The 15,818-nt window shown below is 36.0% G+C and overlaps 1 protein-coding gene across 2 annotated transcripts in view; it reads right to left on the bottom strand.

Annotated features, from left to right (window-relative positions):
- The window catches only part of LOC112556647 (importin-13-like), a 30,032-nt gene that overhangs the window by 7,729 nt on the left and 6,485 nt on the right, over positions 1-15,818 (bottom strand). For both annotated transcript variants that reach the window (XM_025225838.1, XM_025225840.1), the window contains exons 7-28: positions 15,301-15,354; positions 14,791-14,863; positions 14,288-14,507; positions 13,345-13,429; positions 12,832-12,960; positions 12,494-12,574; positions 11,770-11,908; positions 10,996-11,045; positions 10,474-10,575; positions 9,892-10,039; positions 9,410-9,591; positions 8,971-8,997; positions 8,429-8,563; positions 7,330-7,464; positions 6,330-6,410; positions 5,725-5,862; positions 4,602-4,698; positions 4,036-4,085; positions 3,036-3,102; positions 2,530-2,588; positions 1,059-1,148; positions 85-266 (exon numbers count right to left, since the gene is read on the bottom strand). In XM_025225838.1, the coding sequence (XP_025081623.1) occupies positions 85-266; positions 1,059-1,148; positions 2,530-2,588; positions 3,036-3,102; positions 4,036-4,085; positions 4,602-4,698; positions 5,725-5,862; positions 6,330-6,410; positions 7,330-7,464; positions 8,429-8,563; positions 8,971-8,997; positions 9,410-9,591; positions 9,892-10,039; positions 10,474-10,575; positions 10,996-11,045; positions 11,770-11,908; positions 12,494-12,574; positions 12,832-12,960; positions 13,345-13,429; positions 14,288-14,507; positions 14,791-14,863; positions 15,301-15,354 (2,324 nt within the window). The remainder of the gene's footprint in view (positions 1-84; positions 267-1,058; positions 1,149-2,529; positions 2,589-3,035; positions 3,103-4,035; positions 4,086-4,601; positions 4,699-5,724; positions 5,863-6,329; positions 6,411-7,329; positions 7,465-8,428; positions 8,564-8,970; positions 8,998-9,409; positions 9,592-9,891; positions 10,040-10,473; positions 10,576-10,995; positions 11,046-11,769; positions 11,909-12,493; positions 12,575-12,831; positions 12,961-13,344; positions 13,430-14,287; positions 14,508-14,790; positions 14,864-15,300; positions 15,355-15,818) is intronic.

Raw genomic sequence — 15,818 nt, 5'->3', positions numbered from 1 at the left:
TTTTTTTTAAAGGTGAGGATTCAATACTTGCAGAGAAAAATCAATGCTTTAAAAAATGTATCATAAAGAAGTTGAAGAGGTTACCTTATTACTGTCTTGATAAAGTTTTGCTTGTCTTGTGGGGAGGCCCGTGGAGAGGGGTAGCCCTCTGTCTCGAGAAGAAGGCGGATGGTTGTGTTGACAACAGCAAAATGGTATTTACAGCAGGCCAGCAGGACATCTGAGATGATCTCCATAATGTGTCGAGCAGCTTCACCTCCTATGGCCTGCAATATGTCTTACAAATATTACACTAAAGCTGCAGATATTTCTAATAATCATAAAGCATGCCACATTTAATAAGCTAAAATTATTACTGCCCATAATGAAAGGAAGTGGGGAGGGGAGATGCATGAATGAATGGATGGGAAAAAATAAAAAAAGGATGGCCAGAATATACCATAAATTTTTTACTATAAGCAGTGACTTTTTTCTGCAGCTTTAAACCCCGTGACTTAAACAGCAATAATGCTTGTTGGCGGACTTTTTCGGAGTTTTCAGATTTCGATGAGCTGCATGTTACAGTGTTCACTGTTAACTTTGTTACATGTTAACTGTTCACATTTATGAAAGTTGCATACAAATGAAGCATTCAGGTTAGTTGCTGAAGCATGCACCCTCATCATGCCGAAAACCAGACAAAATGCCTACAATGCAGCTTTCAAGTTGTAAATATTTGCAGCTTGTAAACCAGTGTGGCTTATTTGTGAAAAAGGAAGAGATTTTAAACAAATTTAGTGGGTGCGACTTTTACAGGTGTGCTCAATAGACTGAAATTTATGGTAATAATAATAATAGCACACACTCACACTCATATAGCCTGTAGTGCTTAAGAACAAAAACGAAATATGGACAACATGCAGAAGAACAAGCAAACAACATATGAATGATAGAAAAATAAACAATACTGATGACAAACACAGTACACATTTAGCATGCACATCTGAACAATGCTGATGTCTGCCACACATTAATGAACTACATCACACTACACTGCACACACAAACACGGCATCTTACCCTTAACACCCTATCAAGGATGAACTGTATGTTGTTGTTCACAACTGCCTTGATGCTCTCTTCTTCATAACCAGCTGTCAAAAACTCAATCTGTAAAATGTTGTCAACAAAATTAATTTTTGTTGTATTGATCATGTTCACAGCACAATGAAATTTCACAGACCTGAAAACAGATGCTGTATCAATTTTTATTAAAAGAAGCAAACAATTTCCCCAGTTGCTGTAAATTTTCTTAAATCTACCTGACTTGTACTTTGGGTGAACATCAGCTATATTTTACACCTACTAAAAAGCAACAATATTTTCACAAAGAAACACAAAAAAAAGGTTGTATGTGATTCCACAAACCTTTAGCTTTATGTTTCTGAAATGAATAATGCAAATAGTAAATGATGATGAAGAGACATATGGACAAACTGAGAAATCAAAAATATTCAGAACTAAAAATAATGTATAGAGAAATATTTTTTAGAAAGTCTAATGGAAAGATCTAATTTCTATTCAGCATTAAAAAATGTTACATGTTAAAGAGGGATTTGAGCAGTAAAGGTTGGTTTTTGCATATTTAGATATATAATCATAACTTATATTTTTTGCCTATGCTGTTGTATTATCACATTTTTAAACTGAGCAAATTTTGCACATGAGGTTAGCGATGTCAATGTCAAGTTATCATATTTAAGGAGTTAAATCTCTTCAGTTTTAAAGCTTCTTGTTTATATGCAGAGCAGACAAAGCTATTTGACCAGGTGTCCAGTCACTTAATCCCCAGACACTTCATCCCCGACACTTCATCCCCTAGACTTTTAATCCCCAGACACTTCATCCCCAGACACTTAATCCCCGACACTTCATCCCCAACACTCAAGAACAATTTTCATATCATATTGTTGAAGAACATTAAATTTACTAGCTTATATGAACTTTAACTAATGTTGTTGATGTTCAAATGACGTTGAAGTTAAAAGCATGATTTGAATTTGAATTTCAATTAAATTTTTCGCTGACTTCATAATTTTTATAGTTAAGGATTTAGTTTAGGGATTAAGTGTCTGGGGATGAAGTGTCTGGGGATTAAAAGTCTAGGGGATGAAGTGTCGGGGATGAAGTGTCTGGGGATTAAGTGACTGGGAACCATTTGACCATTCAAGTTAAACTGTATAAAGAGTTAAGAGGATTTGCAACGTGGCACTACAAAACACAATAGTATGAGAAGGGGCTTTCTGTTTCATTACATTATTGCCTATTTTATAAACTATAATCATCCTTAAAAAAAGTTAACTGTCGTCTAACCCTTATTTCATAACACCCTAATTAAAACTGTTGAGTACTTTGAATGCACCGACATCAAACAGCTGCAATAGGTTATGTTCATATCAAAGGTTGTTATACATCACCATTCTAAACTGACAGTACTGAAGGCACAGGGTTAGCAAAGAAAATGTCAACTCCATGTTATGAGCACACTTACCACAAAAAAGCAGCTAGCTTTGACCACACACTGTTCAGCAACTGCCATTGTTGTAATACCTGCACAATTAAATTTTGTGATAAGTACAGCTGAACAAATCTGATGCAAGTTGATTCAACTGACTATGCAGAAAATAAATTTTAAAAAATCAATAAAATACCAGACAATCCTGCCTTAGGACTTTTACAATGAATCCCAGATTATCTCAAGATCATAATGTAGCTTGGTCACAATTTGTATCTGTGCTTCATCTTTAAAACTAAAACAGCTATGCTATTTTATTTCAGTAAATGTGTAGGGTTCAGGGACTAATATTAATACACAATGCAGTACACAGAATGATAAGGTCCTGATTGTGAGTATTATACAACGAAGGTGACATGTATTAAAAATAGTTGGTGTAAAGTGCAATCAGTAAAGTTAATGTAACAAAAGGATATCTTGAGGACTAAATCTTTAAAAAGAAAGTATGTTACCTGTACATATTAAAAACTTTTATATCTGACCTGCTTTCAAGATCGCTTCCAAGTTTACCCCACTAGAAACAAGGAGACGTCTAGTCTTTTTCAGCAGCTGCAAGAAATTTCATCAAAATTTTATCACATAAGATTCAAAGATCCTATATTCATAACTGAGCAGAACCTACAGCACTTCAGACCTAATCCACCAAATGATTTATCCTACAATTACAAGTACAGTCTGAAAACTATCTTGTAACTCTACAGATGAAACATCTTCATGATGACAAGGACCTTAAAGTTGGAAAGGACATATAAGTCCAGAAATTCAATGCGGTCCGGTGGCACAATGGTTAGCACCTGTCCCTGATACAGTGAGCATTGGCTTCCTGAGTTCAGATTTCCTCTTAGGCACGCAGTTCTTTCTCTGCATGTGACATCTGCTTTCATGGCTGGCTGTTTGCTGTAATATAGCCTTAGATTCTGGCTCGGTATAAAACACCAACCCCTACTTAAAAATTCAACTGCTTAACAAAAACACTTTAATACTCCAATGTGTATGGTTGATTGTTGGTACGTAATGCTGCATCAGCAAAGGCTGCATCTTAGTAAGACTCTAATTTATAGAGTGCCTAATGCCACCAACAAAGGTGGACTCATGGTACAATGTATAACGAATACATGGGTGAACTGAGGTGCATGCATGTAATGTGACACACATACATAAAGTTGCACCAGCAAAAACTTATCAGTGGGCATCGAATGCATCTTACAAATTCACTTACCACCATTCAAATCACTCACTCGCTCAGTCTCTCTCACACACTCCAGGGTACGTGGAGAAAGCCACTGATGGAACCCTGTAAACAGGTGTCACATTCAGAGAGAGATATGTCGGAACCAAGATACAAACTCATGACATCTGATTCTCACTGTCGTAGTAACAGGTGCTTTTAGCCACAAACCCCGAACTACCAATATGCAGATTATGCAGAACACTAGCAATAACAATAGAAACACAATTATAAATGAATGAATAGCAACCTACATTTCCAAGAAAAATCATGAAGGCTTCCACAACATCGGGCTCTCTCAACACTATCAAAGAAAAAAATGAAAAAAGCAGCAATTTATTGAAAACCAATCACATTTTCAAGAACACCATTACATGAAATTGAAACAATAGCAGAGTGAAGATGGCTTTAGTTCATTCAAAATATTAATTTTTCAGAAATCAAATGACAAACAAGAGTTAATAAAATAATAATAAAAGAGGTGCATCTTCAGCAATAATTTGAAAATCAGGGTTAAACAAAGAATGCCTATATTGAAAAGTATGAGAATTCAGAGGATGATGTCCATAAAATGGAAAGACATGGAAAGAATAAGTGGCATTTGAATAAAATTGATGAAGCTTCTTATCAGACTATTGTACCAGATGTTAATTGATTTGCTATAAAATGACTGGATATAAACTAAATAATGGTGGTAAATAATGGCTAATAATAATAAAGAAATCAACAGTTTTCTTAGCAAGTCAAAAGCATGGTGGGCTTTATATAAAAATGTCAGTAACTATAGGTTAGTAATTATAGAATGAACAGCCTGGCCTACCTGCCGGGTACATCTGAAGTGTCTTGTTGCAAACAACATTTAGCAAGGTGTTGAGGTACTGTGTGAACGATGCATCAGAACCGAACAGCAATACAATCTGCACACAGAATATTGATTAGTGGACAAGATTTTCAGCACAACCACAAATTATTTACAGGGTGATAATGCAATCATTCAAAACTCCTTTAATCGTGATGTTCGTTACCAGTATAGAGATGCCATCACAATTATTTTTTTCCATTTTCCAGAGTCCTCAGACATATTTGAAAAAGCTTCCTTGCCTTGTGCACGGAACACTAATATACATGCATGTATTGTCTATCTTGAGGAGATACATCACTAAACCATCCCACTTGTTTATCATGTACACTGACAGCTGCAGAAGTACGGAGGAGAATAGTTTCCTCATTAAGTTCTCTGATGATACTGCATTGTTGACTCTTTTACAGGAACATAAGAAAGATCATGGTAATTTTGTACAGTGGAGCGACTAGAACTTTCTGGAGTTAAATGTAGACAAAACAAAACAAGTAAACATAGACTTTAGGAGAATCAAAGAGGATTTTGTTGCTCCCAGTGTGATACACAGTAAACCTGTTGAAACTGTTAACTCTTTCAGGTACCTGGAAACTATTTTTGATTGCGGGCTCAACAGGAATTTAAACACCAAACACACTCTTAAAAGTGCCCATCAAAGAATGTACCTTCTGCATAAGCTTAGTAGTTTTTCAGTTAATCAAGCAATTTTAGGCCATTTCTACCAGTTGTTTACTGAGAGTCTTTTATCTTTTTCATTTGTATGGTGGTTTTGTAATCTCTCTGTCCCTGATAGGAATAGTCTGAACAGTATTGTCCACATCTGTTCTACAATAATTGGTATCAAACAGAGGGATTTAGCTTCTTTCTGTTATCAACGAATAGTAAGAAAAGCTTTTCGCATTTTATCAATACATGAACACGTAGGAACGAGAGAATTATTAAGCTCAGGTAAACATTATTCCATGCCAACAAGTAAAAGACACCTGAAATCGTTCATGCCATGATTGCTGCAAGAAAAACAACATTTAAAAACATGTTTGCTACTCCATATTACTGATGGGAATTGAAAAGACAATTCTCCTACCTGTCTGGCGACATCCAGAATGGAGGCATGAGGTGTGGACTCATACATCTGTATCATCATATCTGCTACATTATTGGCTAAGGGCTGGAAATCGTCCATAAGAGTGGTCAGTGATTTCTTAAACATCTCACTCACAGCCTGTTAAAAATAAATTTTAATTATAAGTCCTGGAATTCTGGTTATGCATCTTAAAAGGTGTGTATTAATAGCTCAGTGTGTCACTGACTATAATCAATGTGCAGATTTTGCATGATTCAAGTAACTTCTAACTTTCTAATGATTCAAGTGATTTCTATAGCAACATGGCCACAGAGAGGCCCTTATTTTGGAAGGTAACAAATAGATATAAAACATTGAACTAATCAAATCAAAAGGTGATAAAACCAGTCTGTGACAGAGACAACCAAAACATGTGACAGATGCTGGTCAGTGACACAAAAAGAGACAGATCAACAGCTCACAATATACAGAAATGATAGTGACAGCCAGTGACACACCATAGACAGCAATCTAACAAAGGTTTATGTCCATATACATATTATGTATAATCACATTAAAGAAAATGCTGCAAATGACTGAATCTTTTGTAAAGAAAAGGAACAAACCTCCACAACACTTGTCTCCGTTTTCCACTTGGCCACTAATTCTTGGACTGTCGGCAAAATCTGCTGCATCACCACATAAACCTGAAGAGACATATATACTACACATTTAAGAATACACCTACTAGACATATGCACATAAAAAAACTTCCAATAATTATGCATATTATGATAATAAATGTACAGTTGTATAGTGCTCTACTACAATATTAGGGTTATCTATAAGTGCTAATCAATTATATGAACAATATGAGTGGTACAATAAATGAACACAGCGAAAGCTACCAATGACAGGGAACAACACCAGGCTGAAATGTGTTGCCTAAAGTGCCAGATGTTTCTTGAATAAGTGTATTTTAAGGGCATACTTGAATGATTCTATTGCCTGCTGCTTATGTCAAAGGTTTTCATCCTTATTCTGGCAACAGAAAAGGAGTACCTACAGACATCTGCTTGTAGTGCAGTGAATTACAGTTACAGCTAGATTTAACACTTAGGGGTTGGTAAAAATATCATTTTGATAAAAATAATAGAGCAATATATATATAAGACCAGCTGCTGAGTGTATTACTATTCTGAACCTTTAACATGCTCATGCCAAAAAAGTGGAGATACTGGGGATTCATTGGGGATTCACTGAGGATTAATTGTCTTGCTTGCTACAAAGCCAGCATTTCACCAATGTCATGCATGTCATCAGAGCAACGCACAGGCAAAGACATACTACTTTAAAGCACAATAATCACATCATGGTTTGTCTGACTAGTTATTCTATGTAACTCAAAGTGTCAACAGACCATGTCTTTATTTACTATCTAAACATAAGACAATTTATCACAGTGTTAACTTTCCATGCCCCAAGATGTTTATACTCAAAGAACTGCACAAGGGCTAATGGTTTTATTTTTGAAAAAAAAAGGCTTTACGTTGTTTTATAGGTGGTTGCATCCCTTTGACTATAGGCACAAATATTAAAATTGGGGGAAAAAAAAAAACAACTTACAGGCTTTGGACCTGAATGATGCTTTTGCATCTGACCTTCCTGTTCATTTGTATCCCGTTCAGTGTCCAGGGTGCTAAACAGCCAGGACAGAAGCTGCACTTGAAACACCAGCTGCTTTTGTACCAACTCACTGGGCTGTTGCAGATAACAGACACATCATTTGTTTAGTAAATGTTGAGTATAGATTAAAACATGCTCTGCCACTTTGCTAAGTGTTGAAAACATTGTTTGAATATAACCATTAACTAAATGATAAGCACAATGATTTTGCATCTTTAGAAATACACAGAGCAATTTCGAGTAAGCTAATATATATGAATTATCTAGAACAGGGGTGGGCAAAGTTTTCTTTGTCATTTCATCTGGTACAGTGCAAAGAAGAAATGACTATGTGGAGTAATCCCGACTAGCTAGCTCAATTCCAGCTGTCTGTTCCCAACTGGTCAGGGTCAGCTATGACCAATGATCAAGGATAACACAAACTCAACCAACTCAGGCTGGTCTCAAAATTCTAAGCTATGTGGTGGACTGGTAAAATAACAAAAACCCAGGCCAGGTGACTACACAACAAACCTAGTGATAATGGAATAGACAAAAATTACTATATAATGGTGTTTGCTTACCGAATAGTATCAAGTGAAGCTGTTTGAATTCGATCACAATAAAACTTTAAAACCAGCCTTTCCTTTAAAGGAAGCCTCCTCTGATGCTCTCTTACATCAGCTGAGTTGTTATTTTTGCAGTTTGTCTGTGTTACAATGTTATGGACTGTCAATTTCTAATGCTGTTGTAAATTAAATCTCAATCAAATTAACCTATGCTGAATAAAGACAAATGAAAACAAGTGGACTTCACATTTTGACAGACAGGCCAGTCCAAAGACATCCGCAGGCCGAATGTGGCCCACAGGCTGTAGTTTGCCCACCCCTGATCTAGAAGAACAAAGCATGCTTCTTCCTCAAGAAAAAAACTGCAAAACTACAGGCCTTTTTCTCTTTTTTCAGCTTCCATATGAAGCATCATGTGTTTTTTGTTTTGTGTGTGTAATTGTGTGAATTACATTCAGACACATTCGAAACAAAAACATACAAAAACCTACTTCCTGTTTGACTAGCTGCTGCATGTTGGTAAGGCGTGGTACTAAAATGGCATCAAGATAGTTCATGATGTCAGGGATTGGCAAGACTGACAAGACTTGCCCTACACACGACATCAGCCGCATGGCATCCCGCTCCTGATCACAAATGAAAACAGAAACCAATAAATCATCATAATTAATCAATCAGCCATGCAACCAAACATTCATTTTTCTGAATATAAAATAATTCTAAAATTCCAAAAGATTTCCTGTATTTTTTGTACAATCTAAGGCAGCTATCTACTGCTAAATCTATGTGAAAGAGGGGAAACAATATAATTTGAAAATTGCAGGAAATGTCGAGGCAAAAAAAGTCATAAAGCACAAATTCAAAACAATTCTTTTCTATCAACAGTTTTCAACAATATACACATGCTAATAAAGAATTTAATAAAAGGAAGAAATAAAATAGGATTCTGTCATTCACTCCACTATAAAATTCATATCTCAGATTGATTACAATGTACCAGTAGGGTTAATGGTAATAAATGAATTTCACTCACCAGGAGAATGTCTTTTTGGAGAATGTTCTGTTGAGCAAAGAAAAAAAAGCAGTTATGAATAAAAGCTTCAGACTGTCACTAACACACACACACACACAAAAAAAAGGTTGTTTGGTTTTGTGAATATCTACACCCCAAACCCCTCGGAAACCGAAAGAGAAATGTTTACGTGTCCAGAATGTTAACTGTATAGAATATTTCATGTTCTGCAACAGTGTTACCATGCAAATACAAAATAAACTATCATAACCTTTAGTGTTTCCACTACACAAAAAAATGAGCAAGATAAGGACTTGTTATTCACACTTCATTCTGAGTGCCTTCTCTTCAAGACAGTTGAGGTGTTTTGCTCAGTCATTTTGTCTGCTACTGCTTTTACTTAAAAACTTAAAACTTAAATGTAATTCTGAAAAGGAAATAATGCACAAAATAGACTCACTTGACTAGTGGAAAGAATTTGTGGGATGAAGGGACGGATATGGTCAAGAGATTCCCGAGTGATGTCCTTCAGGGCTATGGTAGCAGCGGTGCCCACTTTGCTGTTGCTCAAACCTTGCAAGACTAGTGGCAACACACAGCTCAAGATTTCTGGGTGACTGTTCATCCACTCCCCAAACGATCCTGCAGAAAATAAAATTTCTATTGAAAACTCTCTTTCTTCAAGATTCACCAGATGACATGACCATAGAGTAGAATAGAATACATTTGCTTTTTGTCGAAAGTTGATTACCTGCCAGTAAGCTAGCACATTTCTGGCTAGCAGGATGCTCCATTGGTCAGGTAGCAACTTCATCTTGAGAGATGAAATTCTTCCTCTTTCTGCCTCATTCATTCATAACATGTAATCTACAAAAAGGCCTTCATGTTAAGTACACTAAACAAAGACTAACTGTTAACAATGATGAGCTTGGGTGTACACACCTATCATGTAGAGGGCTGTAGAGAGAAGTGTTATGTTGTTGAAGTTTATGGATGGAACCATATTCATCAGCATAGGGAGGTAGACAGTCTCCTCCAAATCCACACACTCAGCCATGGATCCAAACATGAAGAAGATGCCTTCTACAGTCTAAAAGGTAGAATATACCCTAACATCAATACACATGCAAAGTAAAATTCTGTAATGTAAATAAGAATAAAAGTCTGGCAGCTGAATTACAAATCAAAATAAGTATAATAAAGAATATTTCAGAAAATTCTGATGACCATGTAAATAGATGTTTTCACTTATATCCATACCAACATATGCATACACCCCTGCATGCACGAATGCACACGCACACACAGGCAAGCACACGCACACACAGGCAAGCATACTCACACATATCCCACTATAACTAATAACGATGATTATGCTGCTTGGTTCAAGCACAACTCAAGCTAGAGACAATCCTAGTATCATTTCATTGGTTGTCAATCTAGAAACAGGGAACTTTCTTAAGATGAAAGTCAACATTTTACTTTTTTATTCAAAAATACTTAAATGCTGGTGACAAAGCATACCTGCCACCGAATGGCCTGTGTCTTACTCTGCTCTATCAACTGGCCCAGCGTTGAGCAGAAAAACCCTAAGACTGGCTCACGCACAACATTGAAGGCATACATCTGCACAAAGGGTGAAGAACTTAATTTGTGACTAATGTTATTTCTCCGCAAATAATCAAATGATATATTTTATCACATATAACAAAGGCACTTACATTTCCTGTTAATGGTTAAGAATATAGCACACTAGAAAAACTATGCTTCTTGAGAAATTCTTAAAGGAGACAGCTGGTTTGATGACATGATCACTGAGGTGATTGGTACAGCAAACAAAACATTGAGAAGGATGTTCTTTCTCACCCAAAAGAAAGCTTCAAAAGCTGTGACTGTCACTACACATTTGTTTACTGCTTTCATCACCTTGTATATAACAATGCTGTGCTGTGTGTTAGTGCCTATACATGCACATGCTGAGCACAAATGCATCCATGGAGATGTATGCAGCACTGTGTATGTATGTGAATGCATTTGTTTGCATACCATTGTATCTCCAATGTCTTGTCTGAAACAGCGAAATGCCTCCTGCTCATCTGTACAAGAGTGAAGAAAAATGTGAACAGATGATGTGATATTAATAGCATGTTCAGCTGCCAAGTATATTTACTTCAACAAAATAAATCTGACAATAAGAATAGTATGCCATTCACCACTATGCACACTGAAATCATGAACCAAACTATTTTAGATCCAAAGCTTCCCTGGTAATAAATAGTATTTAAAATATGTGGTAACTTTCATATCTCAGGAAGACATTTGATCAAAATTACACTAAGGCCATCACAAATTACTTGATGATATTTTAAATAACAATTTTACTATTGATCAGTTTAACATCTTGTTTCAAATGTGACGTCTACACTTGTTTGTTTTAGATGCTCTTCAATCCTTGTTTTGTAACATTTAAATTTTATAAAATCAAATAGTTAACTTGGTTCATTCCATTTTGTCAGGTTAATTTACTGTTCATTTAATTGGATATATTTAAAAATCATTCCCACTGAATCAAAACTGTACAGTTGTCAAATGACTGGATTTGATGTTCATTAGTCATGCACACTTCCTAGTCAATAATAAAATAAAATTTCTTTCTTCGAGTACTTACCAGATGACTTGACTATATATTGTCATGTCACCTGGTACAGTACAAAGAAGATGACAATATTTAATAGTTCTGCCAAAACTAACATTTTCAGGTGCTCACATGGACCACCAAAGCATGCTCTTTCCTGAAGAAAGTAATGCATTTGTTCTCACCTTTGGACCAGGATTCAAACTCTTCCTCTTCAGGATACTGAACCTTAACGAGCAACACCTGGATAAGATTATAGTACAGTGGCTGGAAGATTGGTACAAGATCTCTAAGTTCACCTGACTCACACTCGAAGAGTTCATCCTGCATGACAAAGAACATAACAAGCAGTGTGAAAAAGACTCAATAATCAGCTGCAATATTGTTGAATATTTCTGTTGTTTGATTGGAATGAGCGTTGTTTGAAAAGGTCTGGTCAAATAGACCATTTACTAATTTGACCATCAGTCAATCTGACCACAGCACAAGTCGATTTGACCACTGCCTATAACTGATTCAACCAAATCATCATAACTGGTAAATGGTCGCATCAACCAGAAGCCATTTGAAAAAAAAAACTGCTGCAATGGCTTTATAACTTTCGTCTTTATAACTGTCTGAGGGTTGCTGTCACTGGACCTGTGGAGTGTCCAGCACACCAGGCCCATGCTAGCTGTCGGGGAGTCAAATTTCAATAGTAAAAGAGCAATCATAGCCTATGATCATATGATCTGGTAAATCTTGAAGTAAAAAAACATAAACAAAAATGTGATTTTTTTTTTTACTGCTCAACATACGTGGAAACAAATAAACAAACAAAATAAATAAGTCCATGCATCTGCTTAACTCAGCATTAGTAAAATTGCTCAAGCTTTTAAATATTATTTCCATTTCAGAGAATTTACACACCTGCAGCATGTACCAGAAAGTGAAGGATATGTCACTGCAATTCTCGTCCACTGGAAACTGGCCAGGCGGAAAGGTGTACAACTAAAACCCAGGATATATACTCTATAAACTGTTGGCCAAACTAAGAAGATGGACATTTATAGTAACAAGCGCTTGCACATACTCAGATCCTAAATCATGTACTCATCCCACCATGACACAATGGATAATTTTAGCAATACAGAGAGAATCATTGTCAAAGGCCTAACAATCTTCACATTTGCACAAATTAAAATGCCAAGAAGACAGACATCTGCTGTGTTAAGAATGATGGTTTTATAAGCCCCGTTATTACTTACTATGACAATGTTGAGAAGTGCTAGCCCAAACTCTCTCTTTTCACCTCCTTCCTGTATATATTTTACCAGCAATTTTGTATTATTTTCCAATGCTGACATCACAACACGACAAAGACCATGAACAGTTTCCTGAAAAAAAAACAGAAAACCCAAGCAGTTTTTGTAAAGTTTCAAAATATCAACTAGTTAATTCTGAATGTCAGAAAAAGCAGTCATGCATGTTAAACAACAATGTCATTAACTATGTAAATCTACAATATACAAAACTACACAGACAAGCTTGGGGGAACGGAAAGTCTGAAGTTAGACTGTGCAAACAAACTATAAATAGTGGGAAGGGTGACAAAAAAGAAAACAGACAGAAATGCAACCCAGAACTTCCAATCAGTGCCATGTATCTGAGATTAGCAACACATTTTGAGCATGCATCCACTACAAACTATCTAGCATGAAGCAAAAAGTACACAAAACAAAACAAGGAACAAAAACAAAAACAACCAATGATAAACGTACCATATCCTTTTCTACAATTGCCTTTTGAAACATTTCCTGCAGACGCAGTACATGCATAAGCAGTTTCTGAAGAGTGTTGGGATACCTGCAAAACAACACACCACATCAGACTACACCCTGCCTACCCATACTAAGTACAACACAACCACTAGCTAGGATAAGTGTGTGCCGCTACAATGTAATGCCTGAAGCTAGTCAACGCTAGATGCCAGTTGCGCGAGGAAGAAGAGTGAAGGTCAGAAGACACATAGCAGAAACCAGTAGGAAATGGGCAGATGGCATTTGCAGGTGTCAAGAAACCAAGAAACATCTCAAATACTTGGTAGTGGTTACTTGAGGCACTGTGCTCTTTAAAATCCTTGCAAGCTGCCATCCAAACATGTCAACAGAACCAAACTGTCTTGTGGAGCTTTTCTGGTACTAGAGGCATGGTAAGTCTCAAAAAAAAAAAAAAAAAACCACTACGCAGATGTTTCTACATCTACATAAAATATTGAGAAAATATTCAAGACACTCTACACACAAAAAGCATTTTGAATGAGTATAAAGCAAAGACGCACAGAATATATATATACACACAAATGTGAATCTTGTAATTTGTATGTAAATGCATTATAAAGTGAGCATGTGTGCATGGATGCACACAGACGTAGGTATCTCCAGATGCACAGGTGCATACTTTCATACTTCTGAAATAGCCTAAACAATATATCTGGTTAACTCAATATAAGTTATTTTTGAACATATGGCTACATGTATGTGTGCATGCACATTTGTGCATACATATTCCTGCCCTGAATCTAAATGAACTCCTGAGCAAAAACATGTCTGTACGTCAACACTGTTATGCACATCATGTTCTTTGCTTACTAATTATATAATTTTGTTTGAAAAAAAAATTCACCTAAATAGAAGAACATCCCCTGTGGTTTGGGTAACTTACCTGTGCATGTCAGGGTGTGAAAATATTTTTACGAGAGTATCCACTGCTGTGTCAAATGTTTCATGCTTGTTTAATGCTTGAAACACAAGTGTCACAAGGGGTTCCGCTTGCTCAGGCTCAAGCCCAAAGTCGGCCCAACTGGCAAGACTTTTCAAAGCCTGTTCACGGACTTTGCTCACTAAGTTGCTGGAGTTCAGGAGACTTTGTAGAAGCCACATCACTGTAGAAGGGCAAAAGGCGCAACAATCTCAAAAACCTTAGATCAGTGTCAGCCAAATATCTACACACTGACTGTGATTTTAGTAAAAATAAAACCGTTTTTTTTTTAAAAATAGCATTCAATTTACACAAATAAAAACTCTCTCATGGTTCAGACTGATAAAGTGGTAAACAAAGCTTCAGGTGTTTTTTTTTTTTGCCTTCTGCACAACTAAAGGATAAAATGACAACATATCTTTACATTCTTTTCTGAATCTTAATCATCACTTATATTTTGTACTAACCATGAGGTAGAGCTTTTGAAAGTTCATGACGAAGTTCAGCTCTCCTGCTCTGAGTTAAAGTTGAACTGAAAAACTTAACAGAAAAATCATTCCATATAGGAACAGTAGAGTGCAAAAGTGCAAAGCTTTGTAAAACTATGTACACAAGACATTTCAGTTGACTGCTAGATTCTGCTTTCTTTGTTCTTACAGTATTATTCACAGGACAGAATGATAAATACATTAACATCTTCCAATGTTTGTATGTTTCACTTTCCACATGTAGCATGACACAGAGGCTCTAAAAAAATTTGTCATGACTAGAAATTCATCAGCTCCTTGATAAGCTAAGCTTTTATGGGTGACAGTATATCTCTCATAGTAGAAAAACAGACTTTATTCCATTAGAATCAATATATAAAAATAGCCTTTATACAACAGAATCTCTAACAGAAGGAACCAAATGTCGAATTTGCCAACAATATCACAGTAAGCACTAAATTTATGACTGAAATGATGAATGTTTCTTACCTCCTCTGGTAACACTGTAAGAATCTCTAAAAGAAGATGACACCTCTGTGTGCTCTAAAATATAAATAACAGAGACCAATCTAAATATTTCAGCAATCAGCTTTCAGATACAACATTTTAAAGCCCGATAACATCACAAGGATTGTTAGTACCACGCCATCATCAAACAGATGAACACATTGAAAAAATATTAAATGCACATTTACACAATCTGTCTTCCTGAAATGTAATGTCAAGTGCTAGTCTGGACTTCCATCACATGTAAGCAGGATGAATTTTTTTTAAAAGTCCAGAGGGATTGTTTGTATTTTCAGCCATACCAGCAACTAAGGCTATACCACACTAAATTATACTTTATCGAAATAGTGAAAAAACAAGACTTCAAGGTGATGAAATAAAAATAACACTAACAATATCAACTAAGTTATGGGTTTAAAAGTGTGTTGTAGCCAACTAAAAATTCACCATTAAAGCAGAGGTTGTGAATAAAACTAAAGCCTTGAATCTGATGGTAAAGC

The sequence above is a fragment of the Pomacea canaliculata genome, linkage group LG2 (assembly GCF_003073045.1).
Source record: "Pomacea canaliculata isolate SZHN2017 linkage group LG2, ASM307304v1, whole genome shotgun sequence".
NCBI classification, from domain to species: domain Eukaryota; kingdom Metazoa; phylum Mollusca; class Gastropoda; order Architaenioglossa; family Ampullariidae; genus Pomacea; species Pomacea canaliculata.
Note: the sequence above shows the minus strand (reverse complement) of the source record. Positions and strands in the feature narration are given on the sequence as shown.